Source organism: Pelophylax lessonae (assembly GCF_965119305.1).
Source record: "Pelophylax lessonae genome assembly, chromosome: 12".
NCBI lineage: Eukaryota > Metazoa > Chordata > Amphibia > Anura > Ranidae > Pelophylax > Pelophylax lessonae.
Window position 1 is genome coordinate 159,172,589 of NC_138779.1, and position 19,053 is coordinate 159,191,641.

The 19,053-nt window shown below is 42.8% G+C and overlaps 1 protein-coding gene across 1 annotated transcript in view; it reads left to right on the forward strand.

The window, feature by feature from the left end:
- Nucleotides 1–19,053, forward strand: part of EPS8L1 (EPS8 signaling adaptor L1) — an 892,485-nt gene that overhangs the window by 476,843 nt on the left and 396,589 nt on the right. The window contains exon 7 of the mRNA XM_082273475.1: nucleotides 14,315–14,543. Within this exon, the coding sequence (XP_082129601.1) occupies nucleotides 14,315–14,543 (229 nt within the window). The remainder of the gene's footprint in view (nucleotides 1–14,314; nucleotides 14,544–19,053) is intronic.

A 19,053-nucleotide genomic window follows, 5' to 3' on the forward strand; every position in this document is an offset into this window, starting at 1 on the left:
ACAGCACAGTGCTTGCTGTCTGCTCGCTGGAGAGGATCGGTCAGGGTAAAGCCACATACTTTTAAAGGTACAAGTCACTTTTTTATTTATTTATTTTTTCAATTATTCCTTACGAATAGCTAGAGTCTGAGTACTCTCCATGTCTACTCACCCCTTGCTTATTTATTCAATATATATTTTTTACAATCCCAAACTCAGTATTCCTTTATGTGACTTTCTTTGACAGTTGTGCGATTTAAACATCACAAGCAGAGAGGTTCAAGTTTTGGCACCTTCTTTGGCGTCCCACTCTTGATGGACTTCAGATGCCCACAGTGGGAGTCCCAAGTTTAACCTACCCTGCTATACCATCTTAAACTGCATATATACATCAGCAGTCTATACCGCCAGCCAGATCAAAACCCAGCTTCTTTGGTTTTAATCCTCTATACAAGCCATTTAAGTCCAGACACTTTCAACCTTGTAAGTGTTACCAATTAAGCATCTTTGAATATGTTTCTTGTATTCCAATAACATAATATTTATTCATATATATTTTTCTGTTAATAGAACACTTACTTGAGCTTCCCCTGAAGAAGAAGAGAAAGTCACTAGCTTCGAAACATGTCGGGTTAAAGTTCTAGTTATTGGTTGTAATTGGTGTCATCTGGTATAGCTTGTATATGTTTTTAATTTTTTTTTGTGTTTATATACATCTAATAAAATTATCATCATTGTTAAAATCATTATTAGACATTATGTCATTATATCTTTCTGTGCCTTTAAAGTCCCACTTAGGGGAACCCCTCTTTTTTGTACTGTTTTAGGGATGTGGCACATTTGAACACTGGTCATATACACCCCTTTTCATTCGACAGATAAGGGTAAGGAGTTCCATAGGATTGGAGAGGCTCTGGAAAAGTCCTGGAGGCAAGCATGGGAGGAGGTGACAAGGGAGCTAGAGAGCAGGAGGTTTTGAGAGGAACGAAGAGAGCGATTAGGTTGGTATTTTGAGACTAGGCTAGTGATGTAGCTAGGGGCTAAGCTGTGGATTGCTTTGTAAGATGTAAGTATTTTGAATTTAATTCGTTGGGTGAGCGGAAGCCAGTTGAGGGCTTGACAGAGAGGAGCAGCGGACACTGAGCGATTGGTAAGGTGGATGAGTCTGGCGGCAGCATTCATGATGGATTGAAGGGGGGATAGCCTGTGTAGAGGTGTGCCAATGAGAAGGGAATTGCAGTAGTCGAAGCGCGAAATGACCAGGGAGTGAATTAAGAGCTTTGTTGTGTCTTTGGTTAGAAAGGGGCGTATTTTGGAGATGTTGCGGAGGCTGAGGCGGCAAGATTTGGACAGCGATTGGATGTGGGGTTTGAAGGAGAGTTCAGAGTCCAGGACAACACCTAAGACCTGGGCATGTGGGGATGGGCTGATAGTAATGCCATCGATATTGACAGAGAAATCAGGGGAAGGGGCACGTGGTGGAGGAAAAATTATAAGCTCGGTTTTGGATGGATTGAGTTTGAGGAAGTGGTGAGACATCCAGACCGATATATCTGATAGTAAATTAGTGATACGTGAGGAGGTGTGGATAATAGATTTGGGTATCGTCAGCATAGAAATGGTTTTGGAAGCCGTGGGAGGCTATCAACTGACCCAGAGAGGAGGTGTAGATAGAAAATAGGAGGGGTCCAAGAACAGAGCCTTGGGGGACCCCAACAGAGAGGGGAAGAGGAGAGGAGGAAGTAGAATTGTACATAATGCTAAAGGTGCAGTTGGATAAGTAGGAAGATAACCAGTGAAGAGTACAGTCACGGAGACCAAAGGCATGGAGTTTTTTTAGGAGGAGGGGATGGTCAACCATATCAAAGGCAGCAGAAAGGTCCAGAAGTAGGAGTACAGAATAGTGTCCATTGGTTTTGGCCGTTAGTAGATCGTTTGTCAGTTTTTGGAGAGCAGTTTCAGTGGAGTGTTGAGGCCGAAATCCAGACTGAAAGGGATCAAGGAGGCTATTCTCGGCAAGGTGGTCGCATAGTCGGTTGTAGACAAGACGTTCGAGGAGTTTGGATGAAAAGGGAGCAAGGAAATAGGGCGTAGGTTGTTCAGATCGATTTGGTCCAGTGAGGGCTTTTTAAGTATGGGGCTGACTAGTGCATGTTTTAGAGAGTTGGGGAAGATGCCAGAAGAGAGAGAGACATCGAAGATGTGGGTTAGAGAGCGTAGAATAGGGCTAGAAGGTGAACGTAGAATTTGCGAGGGAACAGGATCCAGAGGGCAGGTCGTTAAGTGGACGTTAGCAAGTAGTTTAGCAACCTCATCAATCGTGGCGGGGTTGAATGAGGGAAGTAATGATCGCACCTGTGGGCATGAAGCATAAGGCATGGAAGGTATCTGAAAAGCAATTATTTCCTTACGAATTGTATCAATCTTCTGTTTGAAGTGGTAGGCAATCTCCTGGGCAGTGAGGGAGTTGGTGGGAGGGGGTAGTGGAGGACGGAGTAGAGAATTAAAGGTAGCAAAGAGTTGCCGGGGGCGTGATGACAGGCTGTTAATGAGAGTGATAAAATAGGTCTGTTTGGCAGTGTGGAGACTGGAATTGTATTTTTGGAGGGCAGATTTATATCGGTTGAAATCCTTCTGAGACCTAGTCTTACGCCATAGGCGCTCAAGATCATGGCTATGCTTTTTCAGACTTCTAGTGTTTATCTGTTTGCCAAGGTTAAAGGGGTCGGGCCTGATTCGGTGTGAGGTGAGGGGGGCCAGTGTGTCCAGGGAGGCTACGAGTGAAGCGTTGTAGACAGAAGTGGCTAGGTTGGTGCAGGACAGGGGTGCGATTTTGTCATAGAGGTGGTCGGTAGCAGAGTAGAGAAGAGAAGGGTTGAGATGGCGTAGGTTTCTGCGGGTAACTGCAAGGTAGCTGGAAAGAGAGGAGGTGGAGGAGAGGGAGAGAGTGAAACTAATAAGGTAGTGATCAGAGAGAGGGAAAGGATTGTTTGAAAGGTTGTGCGGACTGCATAGGTGGGAGAAAACAAGGTCAAGGATATTGCCTTCAGAGTGAGTAGAAGTCTGTATCCATTGCTTTAGGTCAAAGGAGGAGGTTAGATTGAGAAGTTTGGAAGTGGTAGGAGTGTTAGTATTAATAGGGATGTTGAAGTTGCCGAGAATGATTGTGGAAATTTCGGAAGAGAGAAAGTAGGGTAGCCAGGCAGAGAAGTCATCAAGAAAGGTCGATACTGGTCCAGGGGGGCGGTAGATCACAGCTATCCTTAGAGAAACAGGGGAGAAAAGACGAATACAGTGTACCTCAAATGAGGAGAGTGACAGAGAGGGAGGTGGGTGAAGTACCTGAAAGGTGCTATGTGGGGCTAGAAGGATCCCGACACCCCTCCCTTGCGTCCATTGGGTCTAGGGGAGTGAGTCCATAGAAGACCACCTTGGGATAGGGCAGCAGAAGACGCAGTGTTGTGAAGCCAGGTTTCGGTGATGGAGAGTAGATTAAATGAGTTAGCGATGAAAAGATCATGGAGAGAGGTGAGTTTATTACAGACAGAGCAGGCGTTCCAAAGGGCACAAGAGAAAGGGAGTCTGGTCTTGGGAAGAAGAGAAATGGGAACTACTTTGTAGAATGTGCTGAGTTCGGCTGCAGTCAGAGGGTGTCGGGTAAGTGGTGTGTTGAGCACAGGTAAATGATGGAGGCCCAGGGTTTGGGGATATGTCTCCAGAGGTTAGGAGAAGCAGAAAGGTGAGGGTGGTAATATGAGAGTGTGATTTATATGAAGGGACATGCCCCAGTGTCCTTGAGGATTTGTGCATGTGTGGATTTAGAAGTAGCAGGAGATGGTGAGTGCAGTAATAAGGTGAGGACAGAAGTGAGGGTGATATATATATATATAAGCTGTGGGGTGGAGAAGAGGGGTGAAGCAGAGAGAGTTTAAAGATATAGGACACTGCTGTCAGAAGGAGTGGTAGAGAGTGCATTTTACAAGGAGAGAACAGAAGGGGTAAATAAGATCACCTGCAGTCTATGTGGTGTATATCTCAGCCTTTCCTGTGTTTTATTTGCTTTGTGCATTCGCTGAAGTGCAGAATCAGAAGTGCTCCCATTTATAGAAATCACCCCACTGTGAGAAGAGAGCCCCAAAAGCAAATGTGCCACTGGAAAACGTGCCTTTGCAAGGAGATGCTTACTTAAATACAGGTTTGAGTGGAGTTGCATCAGTGGGAACGTACCTGTGAAGGACCAGAAGACATTTTTAGATGAAGAGTGCAGAATCAGAAGTGCTCCCACTTATAGAAATCACCCCACTTTGAGAAGAGAGCCCCAAAAGCAAATGTGCCACCTGCAAGGAGATGCTTTCTTAAATACTGTTTATCGATAAGCACCCACCCCCATCACTAGCTAATCAAGAGGTAATAAGGTAAGGCTAGCTAAACAGAGCAACATTTTCTCTTCTGAACAGATTTATAAGTTGAGAGACATAAAGGAAAGGGGGCAAAAAACCTATAAGTTACAACTAAAGACAGAGAAGAAAAAACATTGCAATGAGAGCAGTCTACACATGGTTGGGCAAAGTAAACATACCATATGTGCCCTCTCTGCAAAACCAACCGTCCATCATTACACCACAGATTTTGGTCATGTTCTTTTATTTCGACCATCTGGGACCAGGTGCTGGCGCTAATCCAGCAAGTCACGCTCCTTCAGCTACCAAAGGACCCCCTATTGCTTATCTTTGGATATTGGGACAAGCATTTACAGATATGGACTAGCCGTCCTCCACCACACCCTCGTAATTGGATCCTTACATGCCTACTAATAGCTCGCAGAGTTATTCTCGCCAATTGGATTACAACTGTGGGCCCTTCTGTATCACAAATACATCGCAAACTTTTAAGCCTTATGACTAAAGACCGGCTCAATACGGACTCCAACCTTCCATCCTCAGCTGATCGTTTCGCATGAAAATGGCAGGATTTTCTAGACTCGCTACACAAAAATGTTGGCTCTGCTCTGGTAGCGGATACTTTTGTATATGCTGCTCCTGGGTAGGGAACTCCTTGCTGTAGCTTGGGTGTCTCCTCTAACATCCTCCTATCTCACCTGCACCCTTCTCCATACTCCTTCCCCTTCACTTTTGATCCGCCTCGTCTTTCCCGTTTTCCACTGTTTACCCCCCAAGGCACTAATGCCATTCAAGTACATAAGATCCATCCAACTAGGGTTCTAGTGTGATTGTTTTTCTGATTCTCGATTGTTTACATGCTATCCCCCCGGGTCAGATATGAGCTCTTTCCCCTTGCTCGGCTTCTGACTCTGAAAAATGTTAACCACTTAAGCCCCGGAAGATTTTACCCCCTTCCTGACCAGGGGGTATTTTGCGATTCGGCACTGCGTGACTTTAACGGACAATTGCGCGGTCGTGCGACGCTGTACCTAAACGAATTTGACTTCCTTTTTTTCCCACAAACAGAGCTTTCTTTTGGTGGTATTTGATCACCTGTGTGATTTTTTGATCACGCGCTATAAACAAAAAAAGAGCGTCAATTTTGCAAAAATAACAATATTTTTCACATTTTTTTTATATGAAATTCCCCCCAAAAAAAAAGTAAAAATCAAAATTTTTTAAAATTTTCGGCCAATTTGTTTTATGCTACATATGTTTGGTTAAAAAAAAAAAAATCGCAAAAAGCGTATTTTGATTGGTTTGCGCAAAAGTTATCGCGTTTACTAACAAAGGGAAAGATTTTTGTCATTTTTGTTGTTTTTTTTTAACGCATAATGGCGGCGATCTGCGATTTTTTTTGCGGTACTGCGACATTGGGGCGGACAGATCGGACCCTTGACTGACATTTGTGACACTTTTGGGGTTACCAGTGACATTTCTACAGTAATCAGTGCTATACATATGCACTGTTACTGTAAAAATACACTGGTTGTGAAGGGGTTAACTTTATTTGGAAGGGAGGGGCTGTGTGTGTCCCTAGGCGCGTGCTTTCTACTGTGATTGGCTGTGGGTTGAGCTGTAAGGACACTGATCAACGGATCTACATACTAGATCCGTTTTATCAGTGTCTTTACAGCGAGGAGAATGACAGGCAGCTTGTTTACACAAGCTGCCTGACATTCTCCCTCTCCCCCGCCGATCGCCGAGTGACCGGCGGACATCGGGTCCGCTGGTCACACGCGCGGGGGGGGTCCGTGACCACGCGGGAGCGCGCCTCCGGGGGCGCGCGCTCGCTCCCTAGACCCTCACAAGCTAGTGACGTAGCCCTACGTCACTTTGCCTGTGAGGGGCTGACTGCCGACGTAGATCGGCGTTAGGCAGTCGGCAAGTGGTTAAAATGTATTGTACAATGTTATCTTCTGTCTTACCTGTATCGTACATTGACTTTAATAAAGTTTCTTTAAAAAAAAAAGGCTTTTTAGACACTTGGAGACCAAAATAAAGTCATTTTGAAAATAAATAAATAAATAAACATACCATATAGTTAAAATACAAGAGCATTAAAGAGGAGCAGTTTCAGAATCGCAGGTGTGAGTGGAGTTGCATCAGTGGGAACGTACTATAGTTAAAAGACAAGAGCATTAAAGAGGAGCTGTTTCAGAATCGCAGGTTTGAGTGGAGATTGATCAGTGGGAACATACCATAGTTAAAAGACAAGAGCATTAAAGAGGAGCAGTTTCAGAATCGCAGGTTTGGGTGGAGTTGCATCAGTGGGAACGTACCACAGTTAGAAGACAAGAGCATTAAAGAGGAGCAGTTTCAGAATCGCAGGTTTGAGTGGAGATTGATCAGTGGGAACATACCATAGTTAAAAGACAAGAGCATTAAAGAGGAGCAGTTTCAGAATCGCAGGTTTGAGTGGAGTGGCATCAGTGGGAACGTACCATAGTTAAAAGACAAGAGCATTAAAGAGGAGCAGTTTCAGAATCGCAGGTTTGAGTGGAGTTGCATCAGTGGAAACGTACCATAGTTAATAGACAAGAGCATAAAGATTAGCAGTTTCAGAAACGCAGGTTTGAGTGGAGTTGCATCAGTGGGAACATACCATAGTTAAAAGACAAGAGCATTAAAGAGGAGCAGTTTCAGAATTGCAGGTTTGAGTGGAGATTGATCAGTGGGAACATACCATAGTTAAAAGACAAGAGCATTAAAGAGGAGCAGTATCAGAATCGCAGGTTTGAGTGGAGTTGCATCAGTGGGAACGTACCATAGTTAAAAGACAAGAGCATTAAAGAGGAGCAGTTTCAGAATCGCAGGTTTGAGTGGAGTTGCATCAGTGGGAACGTACCATAGTTAAGACAAGAGCATTAAAGAGGAGCAGTTTCAGAATCGCAGGTTTGAGTGGAGTTGCATCAGTGGGAACGTACCATAGTTAAAAGACAAGAGCATAAAGAGCAGCAGTTTCAGAATCGCAGGTTTGAGTGGAGTTGCATCAGTGGGAACATACCATAGTTAAAAGACAAGAGCATTAAAGAGGAGCAGTTTCAGAATCGCAGGTTTGAGTGCAGTTGCATCCGTGGGAACGTACCTGTGAAGGACCAGAAGAAATTTTCAGATGAAGAGTGCAGAATCAGAAGTGCTCCCACTTATAGAAATCACCCCACTTTGAGAAGAGAGCCCCAAAAGCAAACATGCCACTTGTAAACGTGCCTTTGCAAGGAGATGCTTACTTAAATACTGTTAATTGATAAGCACCCACCCCCATCACTAACTAATCAAGAGTTAATAAGGTAAGGCTAGCTAAACAGAGCAACATTTTCTCTTCTGAACAGATTTATAAGTTGAGAGCCATAAAGGTAAGGGGGCAAAAAACCTATAAGTTACAACTAGAGACAGAGAAGAAAAAACATTGCAATGAGAACAGTCTACACATGGTTGGGCAAAATAAACATACCATAGTTAAAAGACAAGAGCATTAAAGAGGAGCAGTTTCAGAATCGCAGGTTTGAGTGGAGTTGCATCAGTGGGAACGTACCATAGTTAAAAGACAAGAGCATTAAAGAGGAGCAGTTTCAGAATCGCAGGTTTGAGTGGAGTTGCATCAGTGGGAACGTACCATAGTTAAAAGACAAGAGCATTAAAGAGGAGCAGTTTCAGAATCGCAGGTTTGAGTGGAGTTGCATAAGTGGGAACATACCATAGTTAAAAGACAAGAGCATTAAAGAGGAGCAGTTTCAGAATCGCAGGTTTGAGTGCAGTTGCATCCGTGGGAACGTACCTGTGAAGGACCAGAAGAAATTTTCAGATGAAGAGTGCAGAATCTGAAGTGCTCCCACTTATAGAAATCACCCCACTTTGAGAAGAGAGCCCCAAAAGCAAATGTGCCACTTGCAAGGAGATGCTTTCTTAAATACTGTTTATCGATAAGCACCCACCCCCATCACTAGCTAATCAAGAGGTAATAAGGTAAGGCTAGCTAAACAGAGCAACATTTTCTCTTCTGAACAGATTTTTAAGTTGAGAGCCATAAAGGTAAGGGGGCAAAAAACCTATAAGTTACAACTAGAGACAGAGAAGAAAAAAAGTTGCAATTAGAACAGTCTACACATGGTTGGGCAAAATAAACATACCATAGTTAAAAGACAAGAGCATTAAAGAGCAGCAGTTTCAGAATCGCAGGTTTGAGTGGAATTGCATCAGTGGGAACGTAGCTGTGAAGGACCAGAAGAAATTTTCAGATGAAGAGTGCAGAATCAGAAGTGCTCCCACTTATAGAAATCACCCCACTTTGAGAAGAGAGCCCCAAAAGCAAACGTGCCACTTGCAAACGTGCCTTTGCAAGGAAATGCTTACTTAAATACTGTTAATTGATAAGCACCCACCCCCATCACTAACTAATCAAGAGTTAATAAGGTAAGGCTAGCTAAACAGAGCAACATTTTCTCTTCTGAACAGATTTATAAGTTGAGAGCCATAAAGATAAGGGGGCAAAAAACCTATAAGTTACAATTAGAGACAGAGAAGAAAAAACATTGCAATGAGAACAGTCTACACATGGTTGGGCAAAATAAACATACCATAGTTAAAAGACAAGAGCATTAAAGAGGAGCAGTTTGAGAATCGCAGGTTTAAGTGGAGTTGCATCAGTGGGAACGTACCATAGTTAAAAGACAAGAGCATTAAAGAGGAGCAGTTTCAGAATCGCAGGTTTGAGTGGAGTTGCATCAGTGGGAACGTACCATAGTTAAAAGGCAAGAGCATTAAAGAGGAGCAGTTTCAGAATCGCAGGTTTGAGTGGAGTTGCATCAGTGGGAACGTACCATAGTTAAAATACAAGAGCATTAAAGAGGAGCAGTTTCAGAATCGCAGGTTTGAGTGGAGTTGCATCAGTGGGAACGTACCATAGTTAAAGGACAAGAGCATTAAAGAGGAGCAGTTTCAGAATTGCAGGTTTGAGTGGCTTTGCATCACTGGGAATGTACCTGTGAAGGACTAGAAGAAATTTTCAGATGAAGAGTGCAGAATCAGAAGTGCTCCCACTTATAGAAATCACCCCACTTTTAGAAGAGAGCCCCAAAAGCAAACGTGCCACTTGCAAACGTGCCTTTGCAAGGAGATGCTTACTTAAATACTGTTAATTGATAAGCACCCACCCCCATCACTAACTAATCAAGAGGTAATAAGGTAAGGCTAGCTAAACAGAGCAACATTTTCTCTTCTGAACAGATTTATAAGTTGAGAGCCATAAAGATAAGGGGGCAAAAAACCTATAACCAGTGCCTATGCTGTGTGTGGCTGGAGTCCAAATGAAAGTGGGAACTCAGATATAGGTTGGTATCAAGACACAGGTTCCTTGAACATAGATAGCTTGAAAAAGCATATGTAGTGACCACCGTCCCCTCAGGTCGGATGGAGGGGGCGGTGGTCACTACATATGCTTTTTCAAGCTATCTATGTTCAAGGAACCTGTGTGTTGATACCAACCTATATCTGAATTCCCACTTTCATTTTGACTCCAGCCATACACAGCATAGGCACTGGTTATCTTCAATAACATCTTGATGCTTATACATACCACCTATTTAGGGGACCAGTTTTTCTCCCCCTTTTTCCCTCTTGGTTTGACCAAGGGGTTGAATGTGACCTCTACCGTTTTGGCAGGCCTGGAAATCGCTCACCTGATTTTAATCTAGCAAACAGTAAAATATCAACACAATCACAGTCTATAATCTCATTTTGCAGTATCTATCTAAATTACCTCTGAAGAAGAAGCATACAGCTTCGCAACGCGTTGGGTATTCTGCTGTTGTTTCTCTGCATTTCTCTGTGCTGTGTTTCTATCTTATGGAACCGTTTGCTTATTTATTTTGCTATTTATGATGTATGTTCTATATATTCTGTGTATAATAAAATGCTAATATTTTTTATCAATTTTTTCAACATTTTTTTTAAGTGCCTCAAAAGTCCGAAACCCTTAGAGGATCCCCCTTCCTTTCTTTTTTGCTTTTCGGGATGTGGCACCTTTTATAGGGGGTTATGCCTGTGGACTTACCATGTTCTTATATTTTTTGAAGGTCTTTTCCTTTGTTTTTATATACATTTTTACGTAAAATTTTAGCCACCCAGGATTCATTTTCATTCTTTTTTATTTATTGCCCATTGGAATGCACTTACCTATACCTTTATTTAATATGCTTTTAATGCACTCCCATTTTTTCTCAGTTTTCAATGTTCCTAGGAAAGAAAGACCAGCAAAGGCTGCAATCATAGTAGCTGATATCAACGAACATTGAATCGTAGGGGTAACGACTGTGCATAAAAACAACATTAAGCCATGTCCACAAGGCCTAAGTATAGTCGCCTCAGGAGTGGCCTCCTGCAGGGAGTTAGCTTCAAGGGACCATGACCCTACAAATGAGAGACAGAGAAAGACCAGAAACAAAAACGAGAAAGAGAAAAGGACATTTCTGACTAGGGAGCTTAGATGGTAGGAATTATACTGTATGTGGCCCAAACAGGCCAGTTGGAGCGTGGGAAACTCGTAAGAAATCTAAGGTTCCCATACTTTAAAGAATGTAAATCTTTCACGATACTGGACTGCTCATTGAGCATCAAGGTGGTCATACGTGTCCTCACCTCTGGAAGGCAACGCATGGGGTCTTTTACGTCTGGGCTATGGTCCCTTTGGCTGAATCAAAGAGGTAAGTAGCCAGCTTCTGCTGGTGTGCATATAAGCCGGGTATAGGACAGTGCAGCAGGGCCAACTTAGCATCTTTATGGACTGTCAGGTAAAACAGGGTCTGCAGCAGGCCAAAAACCATTGACCAGAAGCCCATCATTCTCAGGTCGGACACCAGATGTGCAGGACATCTCCCTTGTTGGCCACAATTTTAGAAGCATCTGTCACTACACCCAGGCACCTATAATTTTTGTTGTGGGTCACTGAGAGTTAGTGGTTGAAACCCTTATACCCACCCTTAAACCAACAGTGAAGTGACTATTCTCAGGTGATAGAAAAGATTAAACAAACCCTTCTACATAAGTTGTACCTGTCTATTTGCAGTCTTCTCTTCTCTACAGCCATTAAAAGTGCTGAATTATATACTGTAGCTTGTCTGGGTGCGCAGAAAAAAGAGGCAGAGTGCTGAAGTTACACTCTGCAGAGCTCAGAGAGGACAGGCATGAGAGCTGTTTAGATGGATGGTACACACCCCCCTTCACACAGCATGGAGAGAAAAAGCTGAGGCTGTTAATCTGCTAGAGGCCCCTCCCTGTCACTATTTTCTTTTGGTGTCTGGAAAACTTGTCAGATGTGATTCATGCTGATAGCAGAGGACTGAAGCAGCAGTCAGAAATGACATGTAGTGCTTTTAATTGAAACTAGTACACACTATAGAGGGATATGCTTTGTTCATATTTCATGTCTGAGGTTTACAACCACTTTTGAAATTGCAAACACTCCACTTTGTTGAGAAGGGTCAGTGCCGGTGTCCAAGGATCCATTAAGTGTTTATCTCTGTGTCACTTTGGTTGGGGGGGTTGTGGAACCCAGATTACTTTAAAGAGGTCGGTAAACTCCTTGTCCAGCTTCCCCAGCCCCTCTTATGTGTAAGTCACCCTGTGTCTATTTGGGGCACAGGGTGACCAAGAACCCCAGTTGGGTCTGCACTCTGCACTTATCAGACTCCTGTACAACCACACTGGACTCAGCCTTTCGTGTTACCCCGGTTTTCTGGGTTCTATATGTATGGTTTGAGTTGAAAGAGTGAGGGGCTCTTTCACTTGGAACAATAATATTTCTGAACCGTGCCCCTCAGGAAATATATGAAGATGAACGGTTTGACTTTTCAGATTGCTAGAATATTGCAGGAGTGTCTCATAGACCCTTGCTAGATTGTGAGGTGGGGTGGGGTTTGTTATTGTTAAGTACCTGTATCCCATTGTTCTATTGTTTCTGTCTGCCTTAAGATCAACTTATTATGGGATGTATATGTGTATGTGGATTGGCTGCTAAGGGGGAGGGAGGGATTGTCCCACAGTGTATATCTCTTTGTGCCTGTGTTTTAATAAACAGTTCATTCTGGTTGACTCCAAAACTTGTACTTTTGAGTTCTTGGGGTAACTATAGCCAGATTCACGGATCTCGTGTTCCAGAGCTTAGGAAGCAGCTTCTTGGCGGAGATACCCAGTCAGGGTGTCCAGAGTCCATCACAATCTCCTCTTGAACCTTTAATGAGTAGTTCTTGTATATTATCCTGTCAATATTTTTGGATACAGGAACTGTGGAGAGGTCATGACGCTTTACTGTCGCATGTTTTTATTGCTGTCTGTATTTTCATTGGAACAATTTTGTCCTTGTGACCACAGAGGAGGTAAGGCAATATGTCTCCTATGAGGCACAGACCACAATACACACCTGCCAGAATGTCTTCGCAGGAAAAATGGCCTGCCATTGTTGACTTCCCTCTAAATATGCTTGAAACCTGGATGTCTTTGGGTTTAGTACTTCCCAAGTCATTGACCCGAACAGGTATGCAGCCTTGGACATCTGAGTCAAATGGAACTCCTAATCTCACTCAAAGCACTAAAGCATGTAGGGCCAGTTCTCCCCAGAATGTGGTGTGGGAAACCCACATTCCATGCACGTTTCCAGCGTTGTGTGAAAAATGCACTTCAGTTGCGATCTGCAGCAGATGTCAATACTAAGTCAATGACACCCCAAACACACTGTAATGCTGCACCGGACCACATGGTACAGAAGTACCATGTGATCCGGTTGGAGTGAGTTTGCAAAAGTAGTGCACGCACTTCTTTTTGTCTGGTGCGATTTCAGCCCATTCCAAAAAATTAACTACATGTGAATCGCACAGAAACGCACAGCATGTTCCTTTGTGATTCCTGATGTAAACCTGCCCTTAGAGCAGCCCTAGCTATGTAACATGCATGTTTAAAGGGAGATATCAGCAAAAGCAACCTATGCATTTTCTTTGTACAGGTTTCTTGTTTACTTCCATGTCTACTTAAAAATATACTTTTTTTGTTGTCTGTGTCTCTTTGGAGATCTCTTCCTTATATTTTGTACATGTGAACACAAACGGAATTAAATGAAATCTAGCTCTTCCTAGCTCTTTCTTTCCTAAACATTCCCAAAATGCCCTATTTAAACATCAGATGTAGGCACAATTTATTTGCTTATGAAATAGACCTTACCTTATCTACTACTGATGGTTGTAAGGTGTTATTAACAGTATGAGGATATGATATTTTAGATCTTGGGTTCCAAGTTACAGCAAACCTCAGATCTTCAGAGAGAGCTCAGTCTTGCGAACAAGTCAGATATAGTTTAAACTAGAAAATACAGAATTGGTGTTTCACGCTGTCTGTAGAATTCTCCAGGGCTTAGTAGTGATCCTTACATGTAGTTACATAGTAGTTGAGGTTGAATAAAGACAATGGTGCATCCAGTTCAACCTGTGTAGGTGTGTGTGTGGATGTAATTATTTCCCATTCCCCTGAATGTTTTGATCCTTGAGATGTACGTCCAAAAGTCTTTTAAAAGTAGCCATACTCCCCTCAGTTACTACCACTTGTGAAAGAGAATTCCACAATCTTGTAGCCCTTACTGTAAAAAAAACCCTGCGTAGCCTAAGGTAAAATATTTTCTCCTCTAATCACATTGTATGGCCTTGTGTCCTCATGCATTCATTGCAACTGAACAGTTTTTTTTTTCTATGTTGAGATCACCGTTGAGGTACTTGAAAAATTGCTATCATGTCCCCTCTCAGGCGTCCTGAGCTATCCAATAAGTTTTGCTCTTCTTTACATTCCTTAATGTGGCGTGTGACTTGACATTCTGAGTTTTGTTTGCTTTAAATGTGTTTAAATGCTTTTAGGAACAACCAGAAGATGATAGGCCAGCAGAGCTCAAGCAGCCCAGATCCATTCAAGCCTCAGCGACAGTGGAAACAACCACAGATACATTATGTGACCCCATCAGAGATCCTGGAGAGGGAGGCACAACGCAGATCAGTCCAGCCCTCGGTCTCCCCACTGACCCCTCAAGTCATCGTTAATCCTGGGCTTCATATGCAGAAGCAGCAACAGGCAAGCAACTCATCACAGGTATGTAGAGCAGTTTATGGTAGGTTTGTTAGCCTAGGCCAGTGATGACGAACCTATGGCACGCTTGCCACAGCTGGCACACAGGGCCCTCTCTGTGGACACGCCAGCTATACTGAGAAGCTGCCGCCGCTGATGCCTAGGCTCTCTAATCCTCCCCCCCCCCCCCCCGCATGGCAGTGGCGCTGTGACAAGGGGGGAAGCGAGCGTGGACTGTCACTGTATTTCTACACTCGCCCCCTTCTGTCAAGCAGCGCTGAACAGGGACAGAGCGGCGCTTGCAGACATCACCGCCTGCTCTGATTCCTCCTGCCTCCTCATTTGGCTGCAGCCAAGCACCAATGAGGAGATTGACAAGTGCACCATGGGACATTTAAGCCCCTTACACACGCACAGATTGTTGGCCGTAAATTGTTGGCCAACGTCCGATCTGCCAATTGTAGGCTTGTTAGTATGATACTTCCGACAACCAACTGCGAATTTTCGGCCGAAAAAAATCTGGTGTGCATGCTATAAAATTTTTGTTGGCCAACAAAGAACGGCCGATTGTTCCTCAGTCAGTACAGATTTCGGCAGACAAAAATCAGATGAGCAAGACTGGGCATGCTCAGAGAAGAAAAAACACACTGAAAGTCAACCATCTCATGACATCACTTCTGAAGTTGGTTTTTGTTGGCCAACAAAAGTCCAGTGCAAGTCTAGAGCACATTTCAATCAACAAACACTGGACAAAAGACGGCCGAACGGTTGGCCAACAATCTGTATGTGTGTACGGGGCTTAAGTCCCGGAAGACTATGGGGAGAGAGAGAGAGAGATCGAGATCGTGAGAAAGACTGGAGCAGCACACTGTGAGTCAGGGGACAGAGATGCTGTGAGGATACCCCCCCCCCCCCTGCAATGGCAGTTGCAGGCCTTGCCACGGGCAACTGAGAGTGAGTGGACATCTGTTCGGAGGAAGTGTAGCTGTGTCACTGGGATTGGTGAGAGGCCCTTGCGGCCATTATCTTTGGCTGTTATTAATTGCAGTGTTGGCACTTTGAAAAAAATAAGTTGGTTTTGTGGGTTTGGGCACTCAGGCTCAAAAAGGTTCACCATCACTGGCCTAGGCCATGTCACCTGCTGAGAAAATTCAAGTTGCAGCAGCTGGCTGATTTAGAAGGAACTGGTAGTTCCTTGGCAGCTAGGGTGCAGCAGATTGTCTAAAGTTACACAAAAACTCACCGGTGTATAAATGGTTGCTGTTGCCCAGTGTTTACTACTGCCACCAGATATATTTCATTGGTCAGTCTGACTGTTGATGTCAGTATACATTGTAAGTAGTCCATTTACTGGATGAAGTAATTTATAAAAAATAGAAATAATTTATCTACACCTGTGCATGAGTGTGTTCACTATGTACTGTCCACTCCCCCAACTGTCCCTGATTTTGAGGGACCACCCCTGATTTGGAACAATGTCTGGAAAAGAGAAATGGACAGAGGGCGCACCAGCCTAGCGCATTCTTTAAAACAATTTATTGTAATAGACATGTATACACATTATATTCACAAAATGATTATGAAACATGGGCAATAAGCAATGAGGGACCACCAGGGGTCTCCACTTAGCTTCCTCAGCTGCCGCAGGCAGTAGAAGGATGTGGACCTCCAAAAAACAGCTTACGCGTTTCGGGGTGTTCCCCCTTAATCAGAGCTAGTTAGGGGAATGAGTGGTAGGGCTTTGTATATTCCAAAAGGTCACATGATCAAGTCCCAAAGCTCCACTCTTTGTGGGTGGGTCAAGAACAATATAAATGTAAAGAAGTATATTACTAATGACAATAAAAGCATAAAAAATATAAATATATATAGAACCAATGCATATGCAAAGAAATCAATAAAAGATGATTTCCACAATACATGACAATATGACCATGGAAGAGCCAGCCATGCAGAGTTGCCTGACATGGAACAAACATCAGACCCTATTGCCTTGTGCGATCGATAAATGCCATCCAAATGCAGCCACAGACATAGTGTATGGTAGAAGAAATCTATCGAAATTCCCCGTTGTTCCTTGTATACGTTATATAATATGTTATAGTACATGCCAAATCTACATATGCCACAGCTTTCATATAGATTGGAGCCACAATGTCATAAGGAAGGGACCGACTGAAATGTAAACCATCAGGGCAGGTACTGAGAACAGGATTATGTTGCTATTAGAATCATTACCCCTGTGTCTGGGGTCTTTGTGTCTCCGTTTTGACAATGTCCTACTGTGGATATCCTGTGTCATCCTGGATACTTCCTTTATACATCACTTCCGGTTCCTGTAAGGCATGCGGAAGTGACATAGAATGGTCTGTCAAGACGGATCTCGCAATCCATGCTGCGCCATTTACCTGGCCCCAGCATGAATTGCATGCAGAGCTTTGTAGCTGGAAATTTGGTTTGTTTCTACATTGATTCCAATTTTCAATATGCTGCATTGGGAACGGCATGATCGCACTTACACTCATAGGGTGGCCAGATGGACTCAACTAAAAATGAGTAATAATACAGTACAATATATATATATATATATATATATATATATATATATATACATACATATACACATATATATATAAAAAGACACATAAATAAAAAAAACACATATAGAATTCATAGATGATCAACATTTCTGTATATAAATACCTGTAGCGAGGTTGACCACCACCTTTTGGTGTCAAATAGTAAAGGATGTTATATATGTTGTATACAAACTTATTATAATACAATAAAATATAATATAAAATATACATAAAAGTATATATATAAAAAACATGCCTAAGGATGGATTAAGATTATGTAACAGGAGAATTCCATAGAAAAATTACTAAAATAGAATTCTACTAGGAATCAGATGTAAGTTGTGCACAATGTAACTGCGTATGTGGAAAAGTGCGCGTATGAAAGTAATCATAATAATTACAATGGTAATGTTAACTGCATACGCATGAAGAATGCACACAAAAAGAAGTATATATAATATGTAAAAAATAAATGCATAAGTTAGGAGGTATACACTATCTGCATTTTTGTTTGTTTTAGAATTCTACAAATGGAGACCTAATTCGGTCAGGAAAACAGACTTCATTAGAAATGCATCCTAATTAATCAGTCTCATTGTTAAGTAAAAACTGTGTAGGAATAGCTTGTAATTACTAATGTATATGAAGTAAGGTGACCAGATTTTTAAAATGAAATCAGGGGACATATTTTTTTATTGCCAATGGTAAACTATTTTATAAGCATATTTTCCTGAAATTATATATGCAGTGGTATGTGTTTATGAAATGATTGTATGATATACGTTATTTTTCACACTTCGTCCATGAGATTAAAAAAATATACTTTTTAGAATTTTTTGGGATATGACTACCAAATGTTAAGAAAATAAGGTAAAGAAAAAACTTTATGTAGTATTAGAGGGGTGCGGAGGGTATGTGGTGCGTAGAATGTACAGGAGAGGAGTGTGGAGTGTATGCTGGCCAGTAGGATGTGCAGGAGAGTGGTGTGGTGTGTATGGAGGTGGGTAGTATTTGCAGGGAGAGGGATATGGAGTGTATGACAGTGGGTAGTAGTACAGTAGAGGAAGAAGAAGTGCCTGTTCTTATATTTATTGTTACATCAATATATTTGATTATCCTCTATCTCATTGCCTGCTGACTAGAGGGGCTGGCGGGTGTTAATATGTTTTATTTTTTATTAATCTTTTTTTAAATATGTACTTGTGGATTTGATATAATTCTCATTTACCCTTATTGGGTTTAATGTATTATCCATTTGATATTCAGGCACTTTTTCTAGTGTGTTGGATAGGTTGGGGAGGGTTTTTTACCTTTTTGTTTTTTTTTAGCAGCGCAGCACTTTTTCATTTTCTTTTAGAATTTTAGGCAGCACAAGAGACTTTACTTTCTTATGTGCAGGAAACGGGTGCGAGTATATTGCAGTCGGTGGTATGTGCAGGAGAGGGGTGCAGAGTGTATGGCAGTGGATGGTACGTGTAGGAGAGGAGTGTGGAGTGTATGGCGGTAGGGTGTACCTGTAGGAGAGGAGTGTGGAGTGTATGACATTGGGTGTAATGTGTGAGAGAGGGGTGTGGAGTCTATGGCGGTGGGTGGTACGTGTAAGAGAGGAGTGCAGAGTGTATGGCGGTGGGTGGTACATGTAGGAGAGGGCATAGAGTGTATGGCAGTGGGTAGTATATGCAGAAGAGGGTACAGATGATATAAAAGTATATGGTGTGGCAGTCCTAATTCATTGCTCCAGCACTGCAGAGACCACTTGGCAGTGGCATGGAGCAATTGAAGTTAGCTGTACAGCACTAGTACTGGCCTCCTACCCTTCTGCTGTCACTCTCCCACCCCCCATCTCAAGGCCCTTCCTCAAGCCCCTGCACACAAGTCTCAACATCTTGCAAAACCGCCATCTCATCCCCATCCACACATCCCACAGAACAAACTCCTGTAGGCATCCTTCCAGC